This window comes from Xiphias gladius, chromosome 3 (genome assembly GCF_016859285.1).
Source record: "Xiphias gladius isolate SHS-SW01 ecotype Sanya breed wild chromosome 3, ASM1685928v1, whole genome shotgun sequence".
Classification (NCBI taxonomy): Eukaryota; Metazoa; Chordata; class Actinopteri; order Istiophoriformes; family Xiphiidae; genus Xiphias; species Xiphias gladius.
Genome location: NC_053402.1, coordinates 20,363,232 through 20,385,244, shown reverse-complemented (window position 1 = coordinate 20,385,244; position 22,013 = coordinate 20,363,232). Strand labels below are relative to the sequence as shown.

The 22,013-nt window shown below is 47.7% G+C and overlaps 2 protein-coding genes across 4 annotated transcripts in view; both read right to left on the bottom strand.

Annotated features, from left to right (window-relative positions):
- Window positions 1-413, bottom strand: part of arhgap23a (Rho GTPase activating protein 23a) — a 61,233-nt gene extending 60,820 nt beyond the window's left edge. Inside the window, exon 1 of the mRNA XM_040123352.1 lies at window positions 366-413. Within this exon, the coding sequence (XP_039979286.1) occupies window positions 366-386 (21 nt within the window). The 5' untranslated portion in view covers window positions 387-413. The remainder of the gene's footprint in view (window positions 1-365) is intronic.
- A 16,968-nt stretch (window positions 414-17,381) lies between these two features.
- The window catches only part of lasp1 (LIM and SH3 protein 1), a 29,433-nt gene continuing 24,801 nt past the window's right edge, over window positions 17,382-22,013 (bottom strand). For 2 of the 3 annotated variants that reach the window (XM_040122453.1, XM_040122470.1), the window contains exons 6-7: window positions 21,534-21,631; window positions 17,382-21,190 (exon numbers count right to left, since the gene is read on the bottom strand). In XM_040122453.1, coding sequence (XP_039978387.1) covers window positions 21,017-21,190; window positions 21,534-21,631 — 272 coding nt within the window. In that variant the 3' untranslated portion in view covers window positions 17,382-21,016. The remainder of the gene's footprint in view (window positions 21,191-21,533; window positions 21,632-22,013) is intronic. The other variant, XM_040122461.1, reaches the window with a different exon arrangement.

The following is a 22,013-nucleotide window of genomic DNA, read 5'->3' as shown; positions in this document are numbered from 1 at the left end:
GCAAAAACGACACAATGCGCGAGGCTTGCCGAGCTACAGTATCTTCTCCAAATGTAATATAAAGAGTCACCTTCTTTCTGTCCTTGACTCAAATGTAAGAAGAAGCGGATTTTCCCCGTCGGGCCCTGATAACGTGAAATGTGTTTTGTGAAAGCCGCGAGCGGCTAATCAGCGTCAGGACCTGGAGAAGTGTGGACTATGACCCTATAGGAATATCTGGGAGTATGCTCACATATGCTCAGGCTTACGAAGTAATGTCCAGCTGCTTATTGCTAAGCATGTACGAACACATACGCGAATGTAAGCGGGTGACTGGGACACGGATATCATCGAGGAGCGAGGCGGCGGTTTGGAGATTTACGCACTTGTGAATGAGATGTAGACATGCGAGGGACTCTGCCGTACGTCTCCCACTCTGGTCGTCTCTGGCCGCCTGTTGACGCACAGGCTCCTGTGGCACTCCTTTGAAAGGGCTTTCTTGGGAAGTCTGAGGAGGGGGAGCGGCGACCCCGGCCTGCAAGGATTCCAGCCCGAGCCGTAAACCCCCCCCCCCCTCCCTCTGCGTGAAAGGAGGAGTCCTCTTTGTCTGGCCCGACAACTGGCACGAGAGGAGGAAACAGCTGACCAGTCAGACAGACAGGCAGGGTGCGGAACTGTACTATCCTGTCACACTGAAACGTGAAAAATGTTTGGATTTGAAAGACGGCGTTTGAGCTGCAGCCTTTGCTCAGGCTCGTCCTACATCCATATTAATCCTCGCTCCCATGTCCAGTTAAACCGGTCCCAGAATCATTTTGAAGATTTTTTTTAGTTTTTCTTTTTTGTTTGTTTGTTTTTCGCTGATTTCGGAGTCTTAGGGTCTTAACTTCACGGCAACAGAGTTCCACAAAATCTTCCCTACCATTGGTTTCTGTTCTCTCCCCTATAACATGAATATTAATAAGTAGACACTTGAACTAGCTCGAGTTGGGGATTGAGACATTATCGTTGGGTGGTCATGCAGCTTAAGTGCAGCGCTCCGGAGCAAAAACATATCTTTGACAACACTGTGATAAGTTACACAAGTAAGGCAGGTTTGAATTCGAGTAGGCTTGCATCAGAATAGAAAGACCTGTGTGGGAGATATAGTTCTTTTAACGCATAGTGGCCAAAGTTTAGGGGTTCAAAAATAATTGGACAAATACACATGGAGTCAAATAAAATCATCATATTTAACATTTGCTGAAGTCTTTGACCGACAGACATCAGCAGACGTTTTGTATCTTCCCCTGGTGACGCTCTCGTCTTTCGCTTGTTCTGGGGTCTCTCTGCCTTCAGTCCGGTCCTTCCCCAGTGGTCTGCCGCTCAGTCGGACGGAGGTCAGGCGACGGACTCGTCCCGTTTTAGGATATTCCGTCTCTTCAGCCCGACAAGCTCGTTGTCCCGCTGAATGACTGGAATGTCGCTCGATGCATCTGGCTGAATCTGGGCACACAGAAGGCTCCCGTATACATCTGCATTCACCCTGTTGCTTCAGTCAGCAGTGAAATCGTCAGTAAACGCCAGTGTGCCAGGTCCATAGGCAGCCGTACCTGCCTGGGTCATGACCTGTTCTTTTTTTTTTCCCTCCCATAATATCCTCTTCCCATCATTTTGATTTGATTTTTTGTTTCATCAGGCCACAGAACTTTGTATCCAGAACTTTACTGGTTTTTCTTTTCGTGTGTTTTTGTGAACTGCAGCCTGGCCTTTTTTCTGTATTTGAGGTTTAACCAGGGATCTGCATCTGGTGCTGAATCCTCTGAGGTTGTGGTCGTCAAGTTTTCTCTTGATCACTGACAAGGAAACATGTTCACCCACATCCTTGAGAGCACGCTTGACTTGCTGTGCAGTCATAAAGGGATTTTACTTCACCATGCAAATGATTTTCTGCTCCTCGGTTTTGCTTTGGGCTTTTTTTTTTTTAAGCCTCCTTATTATCTTCTTCACTTGCATGTCCACCCCTTCGATCCTCATACTGACAAGACAACTCCAGCTCAATCTAAATGGCAGCTCTCAACTCTCAGTAAACTCTGAGCCACGTGTGAACTGTTTTGGAAACGACACACAGCTGCCCAAGATGCACTTCGTAGCCAAGTGTCCAATTACTTTTATCCCCTTGCAATTAAGACACTATGTGTTGAAAGGGCTATTAACTCACACGCAGTTCTTTCAATATTAATGTAAAGCTACTGTAATTAAAGCTCAGACTTTAATGCACTTTAATGTAGTATCGGTTCTTTTATTTCGAATTGAATGTGCTGAAGCTCAGAGCCCGAGGATCGGGTCTGACCTGCTGACCCGTCCTCTTTCCCTGCCTCACCCCGCTCTACATTTCACTGTAAACCCCCCCCCCCCCAATTCTCTCTTGCAGCTGCCTCGCTCATTCTTCTGCAGGACACGGTCCCTCAAACAGAAAACAACCACGAGCCTGTGGACACTGAATCTGCCGAGACAGAGGCAGGTTAGAGTTGGAGCTCTGGCTGTTGGAGAGGACGTTCAGTTGGGTCGGGTACTGGAGAGAATGACTCATTGGGGCCAAGAACAACGCAGACATACACACACACACACACACACACACATTCAAGCCAAGGACTACCACCAGCTTGTGCTCTTGACTGGACATGCTGATAGGCCACATCCGCATGCCTACTGAGCTTGATTCAACTCCTCAGTTTCCTCTGGTTTGCACAAACGATACATGAATTTCTACCCACATCTACTCAGTGTTAATGTTTTACCGGGTTTTATACATGTGCACCTCCTGTCAAAACTGTTCTCAGGCCCGCTCATGTCCCATCTTCCCGTACGAGCTGATACACTATCTCATGCCGAAACGCGAACCGCAGCTCTCTGTCTGGTACAGACATTGGTCTTAACACGGCGAGAGCTGATTAGAGTGGCCATGTGGGAGTGTTTGAGATAAAGGAGGAAAGAAAAGGAAATACCCCGAGTCTCGATGAGGGGGAGTAGTGGATGTTCAGGTGTCACAGTGCGGAAAAATGACCAGCGGTTCCCGGGATTCTCCAGTTCTGTCTCGATTGAACTATTCCCAAAGACAAACACAGGCACCAGCAACAACTGAATCACATCCAGGGTATTCAAGTGTTTCTAGAAATGTGAGCTGTTACTATAAACGCTTGGCACACATTCTTCAAAAGGACATCCCTGTAGTGCTCCCCTCCACCTTTTCTTTTCCCCTAAACCTCCTCTGAGAGACAGCGAGGGAAAATAAACACAGGCCTGCGTTTCCAACAGCAGTTTCCTTCCTGGTGCCCGTCACCTCATAAGAGCCTAAATGTGTTCGCGGCCTCTTTACCTTTTCACAGCTCCACTTCTTGCCTCTAGCATCACTTCCTGCAACACGGGAGGGCGCACAATGGAAATGAGTTCCAAGGATGAGATGTGTCCTCAAGTCACATTCGGGAACCTGTTGCTCTGGTATCAGTGAAAATATTTACACGAGATTTCTCTGCTGGTCAATGACGAGTCAGGAACGTCCTAAAATAACTCTCACAAAATAGAATGACAAGAATTAGGTGGTATGTTTCCTTAAAACATCAACCTGACTACACAATGGAAAACGGACATTGAAAAGTTATTTCCTTCTTTTAGCATTTGGAAAAATCCTGAAATCGGATGTGATCACACATTCTAACACTTGATTATGTTGGATTCTCTGGATGGCTACTTCCCTTCATTATCATTAAATATGAAATTTTACATTCATGCAGACAGTTAGGAGAAGCTTGTGCAACTTTTTGTAAAAAAAAAAGAAAAAAAAGTGCATTCCTGTCAAGCTAGAAAACAGAATTGAGACTTGAGTCTACCGAGTTAATTTTGACATGACCTTACAGAAGCATCGTTATTATAAAACTGAGTGCGTCTCTAGCATTGGCATTCATCAGTGCGGTTTTATTATTAGTATTATTATTAGTATTATTATTATAATGATATGACTCATGGTTGGCTTCATGGTTATAATCTCTACCAGACTTTTACTTGGTTGAATAAAGTTTTACTAAAACAACAAACTAAAGTGCAGCAATTAAACCAGTTTGAAAAATGAACTGATTTTCAAAACATAAAAAGCAGTTGCAGCATTTTATAATCCAGTGCACAGACGTCACTTGAATACTCATGCATCCTCTAGCAAAAATAAATAAAAACCTTCCTGTGAATTAAATATAGGACCCTATGGCCGACAACAGATCCTGAGCATTTGTGGTACAACAAAAGTTTTAAGCCACACCTCTTACAGTACATACTGTACTGTAAAGTGAATAATCCTGTATGTTCAAGGAGATCATAGCCTAATCCGAGCGTTTCCCCGGCGTTCAAACTCAGAGATAAGTTTGTCTAGACATGGTCTTAAATCAGGGTGTTCTCCATTCGCAGGACGGGAGGCCACGCGAGAGGAACGCTTTAACAGATTTTTAACCTTCACAAAAGGTCCCTGTTTTCATCTATTCAACATCAGCGCAAAAAAAAAAAAAATGTACTTCTCACATCCTGAACACAGGTGTGAGGCTCATAAAATTGTAATTCTGCCTTAAACCTCATGTCTGAGCCGAAACCACAGACGGAGATAAGATTAGAGTGAAGAAAAGAGACCGGCTTTGCTCAACTCTGAAGGCTTTAAATATGTACTCTCCGCGCACACGTGGATGCGCTGAATCTATATGGAAGGGTTCAGGAGGTTTTTAACAAAGAACATGGAGAGAAAGATGACAACTTGATCATATATTAATACCTACTGAAATTCATATTAAAGTATAAAAAAAAAAAATCTGTGAGAGAGGATAATTATTTTTATGAGCAGACATTTATTAATAAACCAAAAAACCCTGAGTTTTCCCTACCTTGATCAATGAGTGATGAGAACCCACCAAGAAACAGAGGATTAAAGCGTGTATTACCCTGGTGGAATTAACCTAAATATGAACTGTCATTAATGTCAACAGCAAAAACAAATAAACATCTTCCTATTGTAGGTTGAATCCTGTAAAAAGACGACCATCTGTTCCTTCGCTTCTCACTGCAGAGATTTCCCTAAATAGATAATCCTCAATCCCCCTGAAAAGAAAGGAATTGAGCCGCAGTTGCACGAGGCGGCCACAAGGGGGCTCAGTACGGCGCTTGCAGGACAGGGCGGGATAAGGGTGGGCAATGAAAAATTAAGTTGGCCTCAGATAAGGCTCTGTGGCGAGTCTTTCATTTGAACCCCATCGGTGGGATCACACGGGATTTATGGTGACGATACAAAAGCAACATGAGCCCAAAATATGGAAAGAAAAAAAAAAAAAAAAAAATGGGGCTGACATTGTAAAGGAACAGTGTGTTCTTTTCTGAACGTGAGAGCCACAGAATACGACTGAGAGACTTAAAATATCCGTTGATGTACAAGATGGGGCCCGGGCTGTGACTGAGTGGAAACAAGTTCAAACTGTTTTGAAATCGCAGATTTTCTGTTATCGGACAACGGTCACATCATTTTCTTATTGAATTACGTTAAAACTGGAGCATTTCTTCAGTAGTTTGGGAAAAAAAAACAAAAAACGGGGCCAATAAGTCAGCGGCGGGTGAAGCGTACAGCTCATTACTGATGTGCAGCCGTGGTGCAGACTAGCGGTAGGGGCATCTCCGTGGCCTGTTTAATGATCAAAGTAATGAAACCGCAGGCGTCGAGCTGCGCAGCTGTTCATTCCAGACTGCCGTCCTCACGCGGCACCTGGACGCTGGAGTCGAGGCTCAAGGACGACAGAGGAGGAGCGGGAGGCCGGAAAACTAGCACCGAGAGACAGAAAGACACCGCCAGGGTCGTGGATTGAAGTCAAAAAAAAAAACGTGCCAGACTGAGCACTGCGCACGGCCAAACCGGCCAATTAGGTTAAATTGGACCAACTCAGTAGCAAATTGGATGGCCGCCTCATGCCGCCGATAAACCTCATCCCTCTGTTTTGTTCCATTTATCCCCGCTCAGCTGCTCTCATCCTGTGTCATCAGCATGCAGATCCCTGATACGGGTGGGACCGAAGCAAAGTGCTGCTGACAGGAAGGGCTTTAAACACACAGGCTAACCTCTGACCCCTGCGGGAGAACATCCCCCCCGCCTCCCTGCCCCGGCCATCTGCATTCATTCATTGCTCGCCACTCGAGAGCACCGAGGTTGAGGTCCGGAGTCGTCGTCCTGTGCCGAGCGGGAGCTGTTTACGTCCTGAAGATGGGTGTCCTAGTTTCTTTCACGGGACAATCTGCCCCATTGTCTGCCTGCAGGCATTTACCAATTCATTATCGCCCGCCTGACAATCCAACAGAGCCTGAATTAAGAACATGGACCCTGTACCAACAACCTTCACATGCAAAGACATACATCTTAACATCTTCATCTTACACTTGACATGCTGTACGCTCATGTACAGAAAGATAAATCCGGAAAAACTGACTGTTAATATAATTAATTAATATAAATCTGTATGCTTTTAAATACAAAAGTGGCCCAAAAATATAATGTAAATTTGCTCACAATCTCTTAAGATGTTTCTCTATTCATCATATAAAAAAGTAGAATTAAAGGGAGAGGCAAAATATGCATTTTCATGGAAATAAAAGAGTTCGTAAAGAGTCGAGTGGATAAAACCTTTAAAAATATAAATCGACAGAATCAAGCTTTAAGGAAAGATTGCCAGGATGAAAATCATTCCGGAAGCATGCGTTAAAAGGGACGGACAGTATTTAAACCAGAGCCTGAGGCCCTCATCTCAACGTGACCGTGTTGAGAGAGAAATGTTCTTTCTTTCCCAGTAGAGCAGCCTGCGTGCTTTATCTGCCACAGAGTACATTGTAATGGTGGCCAGGGTCAGTCAAGAGCTCCCAGAGCTCCACGTCCCCACAAATGTGCCCAGGGAGCTCCGCGTTTTGCTCACCGCATGCAGCACCCGCCTTGAAAAACTCCACCTCTATAGCGTGGTTAATTTTCATTGTAGTTTTCCCTCCTCCCTGCGTCGCAAATCTGACAAACGGGTCAGAGAAGCTGCAGCGGCTCGCAGCGTGGGTGAGGAGATCGATAAATGCTTATGTGCGTGTGTTTAATTTCGATTTAGATGCAAATACGCACACAAAGTTCATTCCTTTAGAGTCTCTGAGTGTCTACAGCTCAGGACAATAGAGCGAGAAATTCCTAAGAGTCCATAGATTGGAGGGTCGTAGGCAGGGGGCCTCGGGGTGCCATGGGTGGGGCATCAGATTAGACCACCTGTTCCACCATGAGGCGCGCACACACACACACACACACACACACACTCTCTTTCTTTCCCTTTATCCTTCTGTCTCTCACACTTGTTGTCTTTCGCATTCCCTCTCACTATCTCGTTTGAAACTTAATAAGACCCTTTCTTCTCCCACACACACACACACACACGCACACACACACACACACACTTTCACTCTCATAAAATATCTCCCTCCATGGCTGCCTCGCTCCGAGCTAATTTTGACTGCATTCCATTTCAGTCACATCTATGGGAAACAGACAAAACAATTTGCCAGATAACTCTGGCTGAGAGCCACAGGGACTCACACACACACACACACACACACACACACACACACACACACACACACGCACACACACACACACGCACACTCATGTACACACACATATTACAGTTAGACATATGTCGCCTTGCCGCTCAAATTGAGCCTCCAGGGACTCATGTTCAGACAGCAGAATAAACACAACAGCGCCACCCCTGTCCACATCACTGAGCCTCATCCAGCAGTATCAGGGACTCCCTCCGCTGACGTGAGACACTTTCCCACGTACAGGAAAAATTCAGCCGAGGAGTAACTGTGTTCATTGAGGACAATAAAATTCAAGTCTGCGCACATGATCATCTCTTGCTCGGTCTCGTACGATCCGGCGTTACATTTTCAACCGAGGCTCCCGGGCTGTTCGAGCAGAGAGAGAACCACTTGTTTCTGTCCGATGGATGCGGTCGAACAAACTCCATCTCCAATCCCAGAGTTCACAGGGCAGCAGTCGCCACAGCCCTGCCCAGGTCTGCCGTAATGACTATTGATCGGGAGGCACTGATGACCCAAACTGATTCGCAGCGAGTCTGGCAGTTTCATTGTCCTCGGGCGAGTGTTCTGCAGCGAGAACTTTCCCGGTGTCGGTCAGTGCGTTTGGCAGACATATTGAACCGGACACCTCCGCTGAGGATCACTGACATCGCGGGCAGGGCCTGCAGCGTGGCAATACCCGGACGCAGAAGAACGCCGCGCAGGCAGACTCCGAGAGAAAGAGGTGTCCCCAAACCGCTGCCCTTGATTCGTTCTCACAGACGCTTTATATAACCGGCCTTTTCCTATCCCCCACTGAGCCACTGACCTCCTTATCGCTGTGCATGTGTGTTTGAACATGTGTGTGTCTGTCTGTCCTTGCACAGACAGCTATGAAAGAGAAAAAAAAAGAAAGACAAAGAGGAACAGAGATGCAGCACGGCGATGTCCTTTAAACTCTGCAGCCTCTCCATGACTGTAGTAAACACTACATGTCTCTGTTTACGTTCGAACGGCAGCGCTGGTGCCTGTTTACACTGCCAAATTACAGTAGACCCTCGGAAGTTTTCTCAGACACATGCTGTATATCCAGACTCATCGCGAAGCACCAGGCTGATGAGGCCCGTTCAGTGTAAACACGCACAGAGGCCTTCAGCAGGAAACACAAGAGGAGATAATGCGTCACGGCCACATCGTTAAGTGACAGTAACGCACTGCCACGTGATTAAAACAGGAAGCGCTATAGTCATATTTGGCTCTTATATCCCAATATGGTCCATCTATTAAAATGACATTGACCCCGGCTTAGCACTGCGCCAAGGCCTTGCCGTGTCAGCATTTCACAGCACTGCGCAGTCTTATAAATAGTTTTTCTTTCCTGTGAGCCTAATTGTGCTGTAAGCTTTTTTTGGGGCAGAATGTGGACTGAGACTGAAAGTGTCTTTGTTTGTTGTGTGTGTGTGTGTGTGTGTGTGTGTGTGTGTGTGTGTGTGTGTGTGTGTGTGTGTCTGTGTGTGTGTGTGTGTGTGTGTGTGTGTGTGTGTGTGTGTGTGTGTGTGTGTGTGTGACACTGAGGCCATGACCCATACATGTGGCATTCACATACTCGCCAACGCGCCAGCGCTCCGCGTTATTGGGGAGAGAAGGTTAAGAGACGAACAGAACACACAAACAAGTGCAACCACGGCATGAACCCATACACACACACCCACACACACACACTGTCTGGCCAGCAGCGGTGATGACATCATCTCTGCTGAAGGGGGTGGGGGTGGGGGGCTAACGTCACCCTGACCTGAGAGGGCGGACACAGGCAGGAGATGCTCCCCTCGTGGACCACATGCATAAATTACCCAAGGGAAGGGCTGGGTTTGGGTGTGTCACCAGTACACCCCCACCAACCTGATGCTCGCACCACTTCAACCTCTGGAGAGGAGAGGACGCAGAGCAACGGGGGAGACAGAGGAAGGGGGGGGGGTGACGGGGGGTGAGGTAATCGATGAGCAGGACAAACACTGGTCGGGTGTCGAGGGCCACGGTGGGGAGACATGGGAAGGGCGTCTCTAAGACCATTCATCACACGCTCAAACACGAGCAGCTGGTCGCCTCCGGCCTGGACACGACACCTAACCCAGCGGCGTCGGCGCTCGGCCCCCGCTCGGAGCTCTGTGGCAAACAGGCTGCAGAACGCACACCAGGTATCCGAAAACACCGTCAGGTCCAGAGAGAGGCAGCGGCTCTCGGGCCGAACCAGCGGAGCCGGTGACGACACTCGCTGCAAAGGCCGGTGACATGACCGAAGCGGCGGACGCACTCGCCTGAGCCTCGATGGATGAGCGAAGACGCACACGCACACGCACACACACACACACACACACACGCTGGCAGGTCTGGATGGGAACCCTGCTGCATGGCATCCCGTCTCCCGCCTCCATCCTGACTGACTCTTGGCGGGGGTGTCCACCGCTACGTGACACGTTAAGCCACCAAACTCGGCCACACCCCGCTATTTCTGACGCTCAGTTCTGCTTTTTCTCCCCGATGCTGATCTAACGCCCGGCAGCAGAGAGGAGCCGCTGATGTTTTGAGCTTTGTCACTTCCCCCAGAGGCCCGGGCGCTTGCCGGTGGCTGTCTGACGGCAGCAGCACCCCCCCCCCCCCCTACCTCTGCCCCCCGGAGTGGAACCTTGCTCGCTGGGGGCAGGAAACGTCGCAGCACAAGGAGCGTGCTGCGCTGTTTGTTTTTGCCTCGAGGGAATGGAAAGGGGGATGATGGGTGTTATGAATGCACCAGGAGCTGCTGCCGGTGTGTGTGCGTGTCTATCTCGTTTCAGCGAGGCGCGGATATGCGCTCCCCTTCACTTCCCCTTCACTTCCCCTTCAGTCCCTCCCCTCCTCTCCATCCTCACCTGGTCCATGATCTCAGCGAGCCAGCTCCCTCCTCCCGGTCCCAGTCATGGCACGGGAACGCCGGCTGCCTCCCTCCTTTTGCTCTCTCTTCTTTGCCCTTGTTCGGTATTCCCAAGGAAGCAGCCCGGTCCCGCTCTCCTCACGCAGGCGAGGCAGCCTGGCAGCCGAGTGCCGCTGGTGCGCCGCTCCGCAGAGGCATGATCCCGTCTCTCCTTGTGTCTCAGAGTGTGACAGTCGGATACGAGCAGCCAAGCGCTCCCCTCTTTTCCTTTCCCCTGTCCTCTGGGTGGAGGCTGGAGGGCGTGCGTGGGATCCTCACCTATCTCCTAGATAAGCACACGGAGGGGAAGAGACTCCCGCTCTCCGTTTTCGTTCTCAAGCTCTTTCACTCGTTCCCTGTGTAAGCTGGCCCCTCGCCTCGCCTCCCCTCCAGTCCCTCCCTCTCTCTCTCTCTCTCTCCACTTCCCTCCTCTCATTCCATCTCCCCTCCCCCCCTCCTGCTGCAGCCTAAGCGAGCCAGAGCGAGCAAATGAGAGAGAAGGGAGGGAGGGAGAGAGGAGGGCGGAGGGATGGGATTGGCTGCCGGGGGCGTCACGTGACTCCCGGCAGAGGACTGGGGGACCCTCTACCAGCTGTCCAGCTCATGCTTCCCTGAAAACCTCTGTTGCCATTGACAACAGCTGCCGTGCAACACACCAACCGCAGCTCCCCGGGCGCGAGGCTATTGGCTGGCAGGATTTGTGGCCCCCGCCCCCCTGCCGTTGGGGGAAGCATGTAGGGACGTGTAGTCCGAGCTCTGGCTGAGGGTTGGACTGGGTGTTTAAGAGCAGACGCCCCTGTGCCCCGGGGAGGAATGTTCTTGCAGAGCACCAGTGTTCCACCGGCCGACGTCCGGAGCGTGAGGAGGGGGACGGCGGCTCACTTCATCCACCTGAACACTCTGGCGCACACGAGCAGAGGAAAGACCTCGAGGCCCGGGCATTCTTGGCCAGCCAGGAAAAAGACATCCTCTGTCGTTTCCCTCTCGGCCCGCACGGAGGGAAACTCCCACCCCCAGAACAACAGGAACTCCAAAGCTGAAGGCCATGGCTAAGCGCAGAGGCAACCCCTCCCTCCCTCTCTCCCTCCCTCCTTCTCTCTTTCCCTCATTTCTTTCTTTGGAATCCTTTTTTCTTGATTTGCTCTGTCTCTATCCTCTCTGCGCCCCACCCCACCCCACCCCTCCCTCCTTCCCAGGCCACCTATTGTATTATTACACTCGATTCCTCATTCTCGCCCCCACCCTCGGTCTCATTGACATGCCAGAAAAAAAAAGGTTGCCAGAGGTTACAGGTGCCACAGAGGGGAGATGGCATTACAAACGAGCAGCGGGCATCAAGGGGTCACGACGTGCAGCGTCAATGTAAAGGGGGAAAAAAAAAATCCACATTGGGATCCTCTTACGTTGTCGTACATCATCGATTTGTTCTGTTCGGTGCTTTCCACGTGATGAAGTGCTGTCATTTATTTCTGTGTTGTGTCCACATTTCTTCAGCCTGTGTTCCCTGGGTCTGTCTAAGCGACTGGTTATTTACATTCCCCCGAAAGAAGACCCCTTGGCTGCTTCCTTCAGCCGTGGAAGAGGCAAACGGGTGCAGATTTGGAGAAAAAAAAAAAAAAAAAGCACGGAAGACTTTTTCAGGTTGACCAAAAGTAAAAGTTACTCCCCTTATTTGAATCATCATATCTTGTGGTTGCAGAGCATTTTGTTTTATTGAGGCCACGAAGCCAGTATCGCCGCCCCCTCTACAATAGATTAGCTCCCTGTATAATCGTTTAAGGTTTATGGGGAAAAAAAATAAGGTTTCCACAAACCTGCAAAAAAACAAACAAACCGCATGCTTATTGTTTGTGTTTTAGATGTAGAAAGATGCACTGGAAACATCTGGCAGTCATGTCACATTGCGTACATTTTACCAGCTATCCAAAACAGTAAAGAAAATACAGGAAGACAACAAAATATGCTCAGAAACACGCGCGGCTGCAAAACTGCCAGAGTGCTCTGTGTTTGGTTTTTTTTTTCTTTTAAAGTAAAGATAAACACTTTAAAATGTCCCGTATTACTGCATCTTCCCAAAAATACCGCTGCAGGGGGAAACCCAAGGTCTCTGCAGGCGAAAAAAACAAAAGGGCACCTGTCCTGGGTTATTTTGATTCAATGGACACATAACATAGCTGTGACATGATCTGATATGGTGGGTAGAGGCAGTGTGGCGGGGTCAGTGGGCGAAGGGAAGGGGTTTGTGTGTGTGTGGGGGGGGTCAGGAATGCGGGTCTAAGTTACAGCAACAGTACGACGAGGTCACACAACACGCAGGGCAACACAACAACAAAAAACAAAAACCTGCCCCACTTTCTACTGTCCAGCTTCAACGCACCCGCTGCTGTGGACTGCTGCCCTGTCATTCGATCTGGCAGTTTGATTTGAGATGACTGCATATGTGCGTGCGCGCGCGCGTGTGTGTGTGTGTGTTCTCAGATAGTACAGCGGGTGTATTGTTGTGTCGAGAAGTGGTAGATTATACTATCAGCAGAGGAATTCCGATTATTTCCCAGAGCAGGTCTGTCTGCACACATGTGTGAGAAACCTTAGGTGAGTGGTTGGAGGAGGTGGAGGCGCGGGCGGTTCCGTTGAGGCACCGACACAGGAAGGAATAGCTTGGGATTTTGGCGGGAAATGCGCTTACATGCTCTCTTACTGAGAGATAGATGATCATCAACACCTTGGTTCCTGTGTGTTTAATTTGTAAAGTACAAAAAAAAAAAAGACAAGTTGCAGTTATATTGCCCCCCCCCCCCCGTTTCCAGTGTTTGTGCTGAGATAGGATAATCAGCTGCCGGATGTAGCTTCATCTTTAGCGCACACACAGGCGAGTGGCATCGATCCTCTCATCTAACGCTTGGCATGAGAGCAAATAAGCCTATTTCCCAAAATGTTGAACTGATTTAGGAATAGTGGGTTTTCGAAACACATTCAGGGGACGGTGCAAGATTAAGATTCCTTAAAGGGACTGTACAAAATCCTCAAAATTAGTGAATCCCACCCCGGAGAAGGAGCCGCTGACCTGTGACCTTGGAGACGGACGGACACACTCGAGGGCGCTCAGCAGGATGGAGGAGGCCTTTATCTGTTGAATGAAACGAAAATGTAGACAGGAATCTTGTTCATAGTGAATAATGCTCTATCGGAAAAAAGGTTGTTTTCAAAATATGATCATTCAAACCAATACACTGTAAAACATGAAGAAATAAGTTACGGCTATGAACAAAGGGCTCCCCTCTCCCGTATTTGTGTGTCCCGAATCGTTCCAAACATAACATACCTGCTGTTTTCCATCAGCTGTGAGTGTCAGCCCGTTCTTCCACACGCACGCACACACACACACACACACACACACACACACACACACACACACATCTGGACTTCGCTCCATGGACGCGCTGCCACCGGCTGAGTCTCCGGAGCCTGCTGTGGGTGAGCAGCACCATCTGCTGGACCACAAGCAGCATGAATTCCCCCCCCCCCTCCCTCCCCCTCCTTGACACAGGCGATGGCTGCTCACACCACCGTGCCAGCATGTCTCCCTCGACAGGAAATTGTGAGCAGAGCGCTTCAGTCGAGAAAATATGTGCTTGTGAGTCAGCTTTAGGCTCAGAATAGATGATCGTCCTTTAAAAAAAAACAAAATTTAAAGTGACAACGGTAAATGTAGTCATGGAGCAGCTACGGTTGTGACTACAAGCTGCTTTCAGAAAGACACAGGGACTGTAATGTATATAACTACTAATATTAATGCTGATGCCTTCCACCTTCACACACAGATCAGAGGTCAGGGTCGGCTGCATAAACACACACACACACACACACACACACACACACACACACACACACACACACTTAGAGCTCGCTTTTTTTTTTTTTTTTACGTTTGATGAGATTAAGTTCCACGTGGGGATAGTTTTGTTGTTAAAATTATAGAGGCAGCTACATAGCGTTCTGCCCAGCGGGCAGGGAGGGGGGAAATTAGTGTGGAGACCATATTGCCCCCCCACCCCCCACCCTTTAAAGGTCTACGACTCTGTTTTGGACACCGTATAGTAACTACCATAACAGATTTCCTTGGGATCCTTGGGATACAACAGCTGGGGTCGGTTTCAGTCTGATGCCCTGTGGAGCATCGGGTTGTTCGAGGCTACCTTTGACTGTAACGGCTTCTTCGTTGCTAATGTACTGGTCCGACGGTTGCCGCAGACACGTAAAGGAAATTTTCCCGAAAAGGATGAGAAACGAAGCCAAGTACAGGCACCGAGGCAGCACCTGGCCCCAGACATCTAATAATACCAAGGCTCGATCCACAGTGGAAATGCTCTTCAACGGAACAGTGTTGGTCACTGTGTCCGCAGCTAAAAAAAAAAAAGAAAGAAAGAAAGAAAGAAATAAGATCATTTCAAAACTAATATTTGTGTTGTGCCCCCGGTAACCTAGACCCCTTCATCGCTGGTTGGACTCCAGCGAGTGACCTCTGTTGAGTGTTATGATCCTCTCTCTTCATGTCCACTGTCCCCGCCTCCATCGTGCCAATCCGATAAGGCCAAGTACCAGAAGAAGGTGATTTAAAAAAAAAAAAACAACCTGTAGCTGCACTTTAAAAATGTCACTGTTTCGCTCGGGAGAACGTTTCCCCCCCTCGACGAAACTGAATGATCTACTGGCTGTCAACAGGAGACGAATACGGCGACCTGCGCGTGGAACTGAGGAGAAAGCAGCTGGGTTTACTCAAAATCATCTTTATTTGACACATCGCGAAGACTGTCGTGGATCTCTGTAAATCATCAGTGCATCAGTCAACTTAACATCATTAATACACAACATCGTTTGTATGAGGTTTAGTGGCACAAAAAAAAACAAAAAACAAAACGAGAAGCACATACAGTGGGTGGATTTCTGAAACGACACCGTTGCCCCTCATGCGTGTCATTTGCAGCCCAAAAAATAAATAAATAAATCGAGACAAAACACAACGACAGAGTTAAAAAATCTTGATTGTAGTGAGGAGGAGCGGGACCCGAGGTTTGGGCCCCACATGGCGTCCTACGGATCATACCGTTAAACTGAACGCTACACATCACAGGTGCAAACTATAATTAGCTCACGGTGCTAGAACAGGGGAAAAATACTTCTTCACCCGTGCTACACTCAAACCTACAAAAAAAACACCGTCCTGTGTCCATCACTGGGGGGATTTTTTTTTTTTTGATGGTAACGTTTCTCCTCCTCCACAGAGAGAAACAGCCTCGATAGAAAACACAGTGGCCGGAGTGAGTGGGGGGGGGCTCTCGCAGTGAAATTTCTGTCGGATGATCACGGTCAGATTGGACTTGGGGGGGGCAGACAGAGTTTGGCCCTCTACTTCTTCTTCTTCAGTTGTTTTTCCCCCTCTCCCTCGCCGGGTCGCTGTCTCCGCATCCCACCTGGGAGCTCCAGTGGGGAACCATCGCGGCCTGGCCCCGGCTCTTCCTCCTGAAACAGATGGCAGCAGGGGGAACAAAAGCATTTTCTTATTTGCCTCTTCGGCGGTGGGATAATTTTCCCGCAGGGGGTCAAGAGACTCTGCGCCGTTTTAGAACTGAAATCATTTCCGTAGGGAGGCTGCACAAGCCCCCCTCGGGAATATTTCACTTGTATCCTCCCCGTACTTCTAATACCCCCGCACCACGTGACCGCTTTCGCTTAATAACGTCTGCAAAATATCGCATTAATCATATGAAGTAACGAAACGCTCCCTTACCATTGTCCATTGTGGTGGAAACCAGGGATGCAGGAGAGACACATCGGGACGCGCGCCCCTTGCACGCCCGTGCACCGGCCGCCTGAGACGCCGAGTTCTTCGCATCACCATCACCATCCTCACCACCACCACCATCACAGCATGTAGATGATGTAGGAGAGGAAAACGAGGCCCACGATGGCGAAAAACATCAACACCAAAATGTCCACCATGATGGAGCTGCTGTCGGAGATGGACGGTGTAGATGCGAGGAGGACACGCAGCGCAAACAGCGGCGGCGGCGGCGGTAGCGGCAGCAGCAGCAGCACCGCCTGTGCAGAAGGTCGGCAAAGATCGGCAGCGCTCGGAGGTCAACGGAGCGAAATCCGCCCTCACGCTCCAAAACAGGAAGCGGAGGTGAGGGGAATAAAATGGTGCCATGTTATGCCCCGTGTTTGGGCTCTCAGGCAGATTTTTCCTCAGCGAGCCACCAACTACAGTCCCGATTAGACCAAGGAAAAACGAAACGTTCTGTGCAAGTACCAAAATGCGTCCTTCTCAGGCGCGAAGCGACCCGGGGAAAACAAGTATTACCTGGCAGGCCGAACTCCGGGCAAAAATGTCCCAACACTGGAAGGTGATTTTTCCCCAAATGTCAGCAGTGCCGATCGATCTAAAGTAACTTTCTACTCATTCAACTTAATCACAGCAGGGTGCATGTTGTGTCCAAAACACTGAACGCACATACTGATAGCTTTAGCTAATATTAAAAAACAGAAAAAAACAAAAACACTACATGTAAAAATGCATCCCTATCTGCTGTGCCAGGGCCAGTCTCTTACATAATCTCAAGCACACCAGCCATTTTGCCCCAATTCGCCTTTTAAAAAGAAAAACATTCCCCCGACAACATCCTTCGAGCGATGAAGATCTTGCATGAACGCCAGAGAGAGACTAAATATGATGCATTCTCATAGAATACATTTCGTCTTGTGCCAGGGGCTGAACTTGCTGATTCTGTGTCCGAAGCAACGAGGCTGGATGGGGGGGCACACTCCAGAAGATGTAGCACAAACAACAGTGTGAGAAAAATGACATTTTATTGAATCTGCAGAATCATAAGTACAATTTGAAGTGCTGTAACAGGGCAACAGAAGATGATATCAGGTCCTTAATTCTGAGTATGTATTCAGTAAGAGTTTTGACACGTGTATGTCAATATGCATATGGTATCTTTATTTTTTTTCTTTATTTAAAAAATAAAAAAAATTATATCAAAAACAAAAGAATTTAAGATGGAATGCACACAACTGGTCTGAATGCAAAAACCTGTGATTGTGGATTACATGATTTCACACTGCAAAGTCTACAGTATATAACCAGTATCATAGAAGCAGGGGGGGTGATTCATCAGAAGCGCGGGAGCCTACGAGGAAGGCTGAAGGAACGAGGGATGGCAGCAGGTGGGCGGACAGGATACGAGACAGAGACCGAATGGAAACAGGGTTATAATATGACCTCACGGTTCAGCGGATGAGAGCGACGACAGAGCAGAAGAGCGGTCTTTGGCGCGCAGAGGTTTACCCCTGACTAATGTACAGGTCAGACGAACAACTCGCACCGCCTCAGAGCCCGGGAGACTGAGAGCATCAGATCGCTGCCCTCTGTGCCCCCCAGCCCGCCCCCAGCCCCGCACACTTACATCGTCGCATGCTCAAATTCGACTTGGCCCTTGACAAATCCATCCTGAGCCACACTTACACAACGCCGGCTCGTCTTTGGCCACTTTTTTCCATTTCATCCAGAGCGTCCACTGACAACATCGACGACCTCGAGACCAAAGAAAGTTTGGATAGGACGCGATCCGCAGAGTAACGGGGGGAGGGGCTACCAGTGTGAGTAGCTTTGTTATTGAACTAAAGTTGAGCAAACATCATCATAAGCCAGGAACAACTATCAATTCACTTCAAGCAAACCACCAACTCTTCAGTTTACCCAAGTGAATCACACAACCTTGAGCTCAGAAGCAGCATTCTGATCTAGCATCTGTTTTGCACATACACTTATCCTGTTGTCAAGAGGAGGGAAACGCAAAATAGACGCATTCATACTGTACAGCGTGTTCATTTACTTCGTTTGGCAACCTATTAACCCGTTGGAAGTGTTTTTTTTTTTTCTTAGTTTTTTTAGCCTTTTATCAGCACTGTCCCAATTCATCACATTAAAAAGCTGCAAAATTTTTTTTATGAATGTTCAACGCCGACTGACGACTTGCACCACGCTAGATTTTCTCCACGAGTCAACTTTAAAGAAAAAAAAAAATCACATCACTTCCCCTCAGACGTGTTCACAAAAAGCATGAACGGCTTTTATCTGCGGGCAAGCCGCTTCCCAGAGCACCATGACCTGTAAAAACTTTTCCCCTAACTTTCCTTTATGACATATATACGATAACAATGCCATCGATGCCGTCTAGCTACATATTGAGAGCCTTGTTTCTTTTAATAAAGCTGAAATATTTACGGCCCCTCTCACCCCACCTAAAAAAAAAAAAAAAAAACGCACTGCCCCGATCAGTTGTCTGTGAAAGTCACAGTGCATCACATGGGAGAATGAAACAGCAAGAAAAGGGGAAAAGGTGTGTATGGTCAAGGGGCCAAAAGGTATTATCTACACCACTGAGAGATGGTCTCATATAATTTTTTTAAGTCTGATAAGGTCCTCACAGAAATACAGTGTCTAGAGGGGAGGAATGATGCAGCATTTCTGTGTAATAGCGAGCAACTTAAATGCTTGATTTTGTGTTTATGAACCAAACCTCTTTACATTTATTGACCACCCGAAAACCAAACGCTGGTAAATATTTGGCTGATACACTGGTCAAATATCAAAAATAGTTGGCAATTTTGGGATTCAGCTGTCAGATGGACCAAAAAAAAAAAAAAAAAAAAAAAAAGCCGGCCTTTTATGGATGTTTTAATGACCAGAGAATACAATAAAACTTTCTTTCATGTGTATTTTAAATGCAATTCTATAACATTACTCTTTCTTAGAAGCTCCAGAATAATAAGCAGCATTAATAGAGATACATCGGTCACAAAACAGGCTTGAACGTGCGAGCATTCGGCTGATTTCCCAAACTGGCTGCCAGCACTGTTCTGACCTAAAACTGCAGGTTGATTAATCCAAGGACTGATCTAATACTGCGGCCGCACGAGTCCAGATAAACTCTTCTGTTTTGAGTCATAAACTGAGTTGCTGGTTTATTTATTCAATACACTAACTTTTTTTTTTTTTTTTTTTTTGGAAAATAAGCTTCTTACAATAACAAGGAAAAAAGGCAGAGGAAAAACAGCATGAGAAAAACCGCAACAACATTTACCACAGCCAAGGTTTCACCAATTTCTCTCACATTAAATGGAAAAAAAAAAAAAAAAAAAAAGAGACTGGAATGTTCACTCACAGCAACAGTGGAATAAATTTAAAATAAAAAAATATAGAGTTGTGCTTGGCCTTCTCTTTTATACGTGTTTTCTTTGATGGTGATTTTGTAGCAAAAAGGAAAAGGACTTGACCTGTTCCCATCTCCATTCTCCAAACCTTCAATCACCATAACTTTGTGATTCTCTCGTGACTGAAGGCCTTCAGGCCGCAAAGAAACAGGAATAAGGGCGTATAGACCATACATCAACAGCAGCTGAGGTGATGTATTCAGTGTGGCTGCAAGAGATGGACCGATAATGTCCCCTAACTTGTCCCTGATCCCTCCTGTATCCGGCAAGCCCGAGAAAGGCATCGACAGGGGGTGCTCTTCAGTTAGGCTAGGATTTCCAGTTTCACAACGATAACCCACAATGCAGTGCTGAACACGAAGTTGCCTGCTTGAGCACACAACGGCGAGATGTGTGTCTATAAATATATTAAAAACCTCTCTGTTAAGACTGATAACTGGCTGATTGGTGCAACAGCAACAGGGTTAGAGGTTAAAGGAATGTACACAAGTCAAAGATATTCAAGCTTAGTTCTGATAGACTGAGATTCTACACTGTGTTTCCAGTCTGGCCAAGATCACGCTACAAAATTAAAGAAAGGAAAAAAACATAACAAATGAGCCTACGAAAATGTCACACCTACCCGCACTTCAAACTTATCTTGTCCACAGAGTAATGTCTGCAGCTGTGGTGACTTACTTGTGGGGAAAAGGGGCTTTTTAATTTTTTTTTTTTTTACTTCTTTACTTTTGCACGATGTTGTGTCAGGACTGTTAAGTGCTATGGCTAGGATGGAGCTGCGCGACGCGGCGTGACCCCTGACCTGCTGCGATGAACTGCGAGTTTATCTTTTAAGACTTTTCAATTTCCACTTGTGACAGCATGAGAGTGGAGCCAGGACTGGGAAAAAGATAAAGAGGACGACGAACATCCAAACAGAGACAGACATCAGCACGGACAGACGGACAGACAGAGAGCCAGGCAGGCAGACAGACGGACAGAGAAGGACAGACAGACGGATCGATAGAGGGTGTCTGTGGTTGGCGAGCTGAACAGTGAGAGCAGAGTAGGGATGCGGGGGGGTGTTAAGGTCTCACAGGACAGATTAGGGAACAAGAGTAAAATCAAGAGAAAGCGGCATTAAGATGAGATGGCACTGGGCTTTTCCTTTCCTTCTTTCCCTCCCTTTCTCTACCTCCTCCTCCTTTCTTTTTCTCTCCCTCTCACTCAGATGGCCTCCACGTAGTTGGCAGGCAACATGCCCTGCTGGCCGGTGCGCTCCACGCGGCCGTACATCCAGCCCTCGTCGATCTGCTGCACATCTACGATCACGTCTCCGTCCATGAAGGACACCTCGTCCTCGTCGGCAGCAGAGTAGTCGTACACTGCTCTGTACCGCTTCTGTGGACACACAATTAACACCAAGGGGGTTCAGTCCGTTCCTAAAAACAGCTGCTCGAAAGGAGCTACAGCAGAAATCATTTATGTAAGAATGAGTTTTTTGAGAAAAAATACTGAGAAGCTAAAGCCAGTGAACTTTTGCAGTATTTGCTTAAAAAAGAAACCCTGACGATTAATTATCAAAGTACTTGCAAAACTAACTGTTCCAGCAAGTGTAAACATTATTTTTACAGTACTGAGCAGGTTAAAGCAATCTCTTCTGACAATTTTCAAGGTTTTGAGTTCATCAAGTTGTACTCCCTGACCATCTGCAGCAAAAGTGAGGGGACAGTGGAGGACCTACCCCGGCACTGGGAGGTGGGCCGCCAGCCGCCTGGCGCACTGGTTCAGGAGCAGGTTCATAGTTGTAGTTCTGAGAGCCTGCAGAGGGCTGGTAAGCTGCTGATGACGCAGAAAGAAAACAGAAAGGCAAATGAAAGAGCTGGAGACGTATCTTCGAATGCTACTCTGTCTCAGAAAATCGGACTTACCGGGAGATATAACAGGATTCAGTAGCAAGCTATAAGTCTGTAAACTCTATTCTATTCTTTTGGGGTGGAGAATTAAGCTTTCAATGCATTCGGCAAATGCATGGCAAAGCCAGGTGTACCTGCTCCTCTCTGTGTGTCTGCACTGACTCTTTGAGAGAGTGAGGAATTCAGGAACACGGCAAGCCGAGACGTGCATCCAATGGCTCTTGATTTCCCTGTCACACAACCTAGTCAACAGTCCCTCTCGGTGTTTATGGTAAATCAAGCATTTAAAATACAAAACACCACTAATT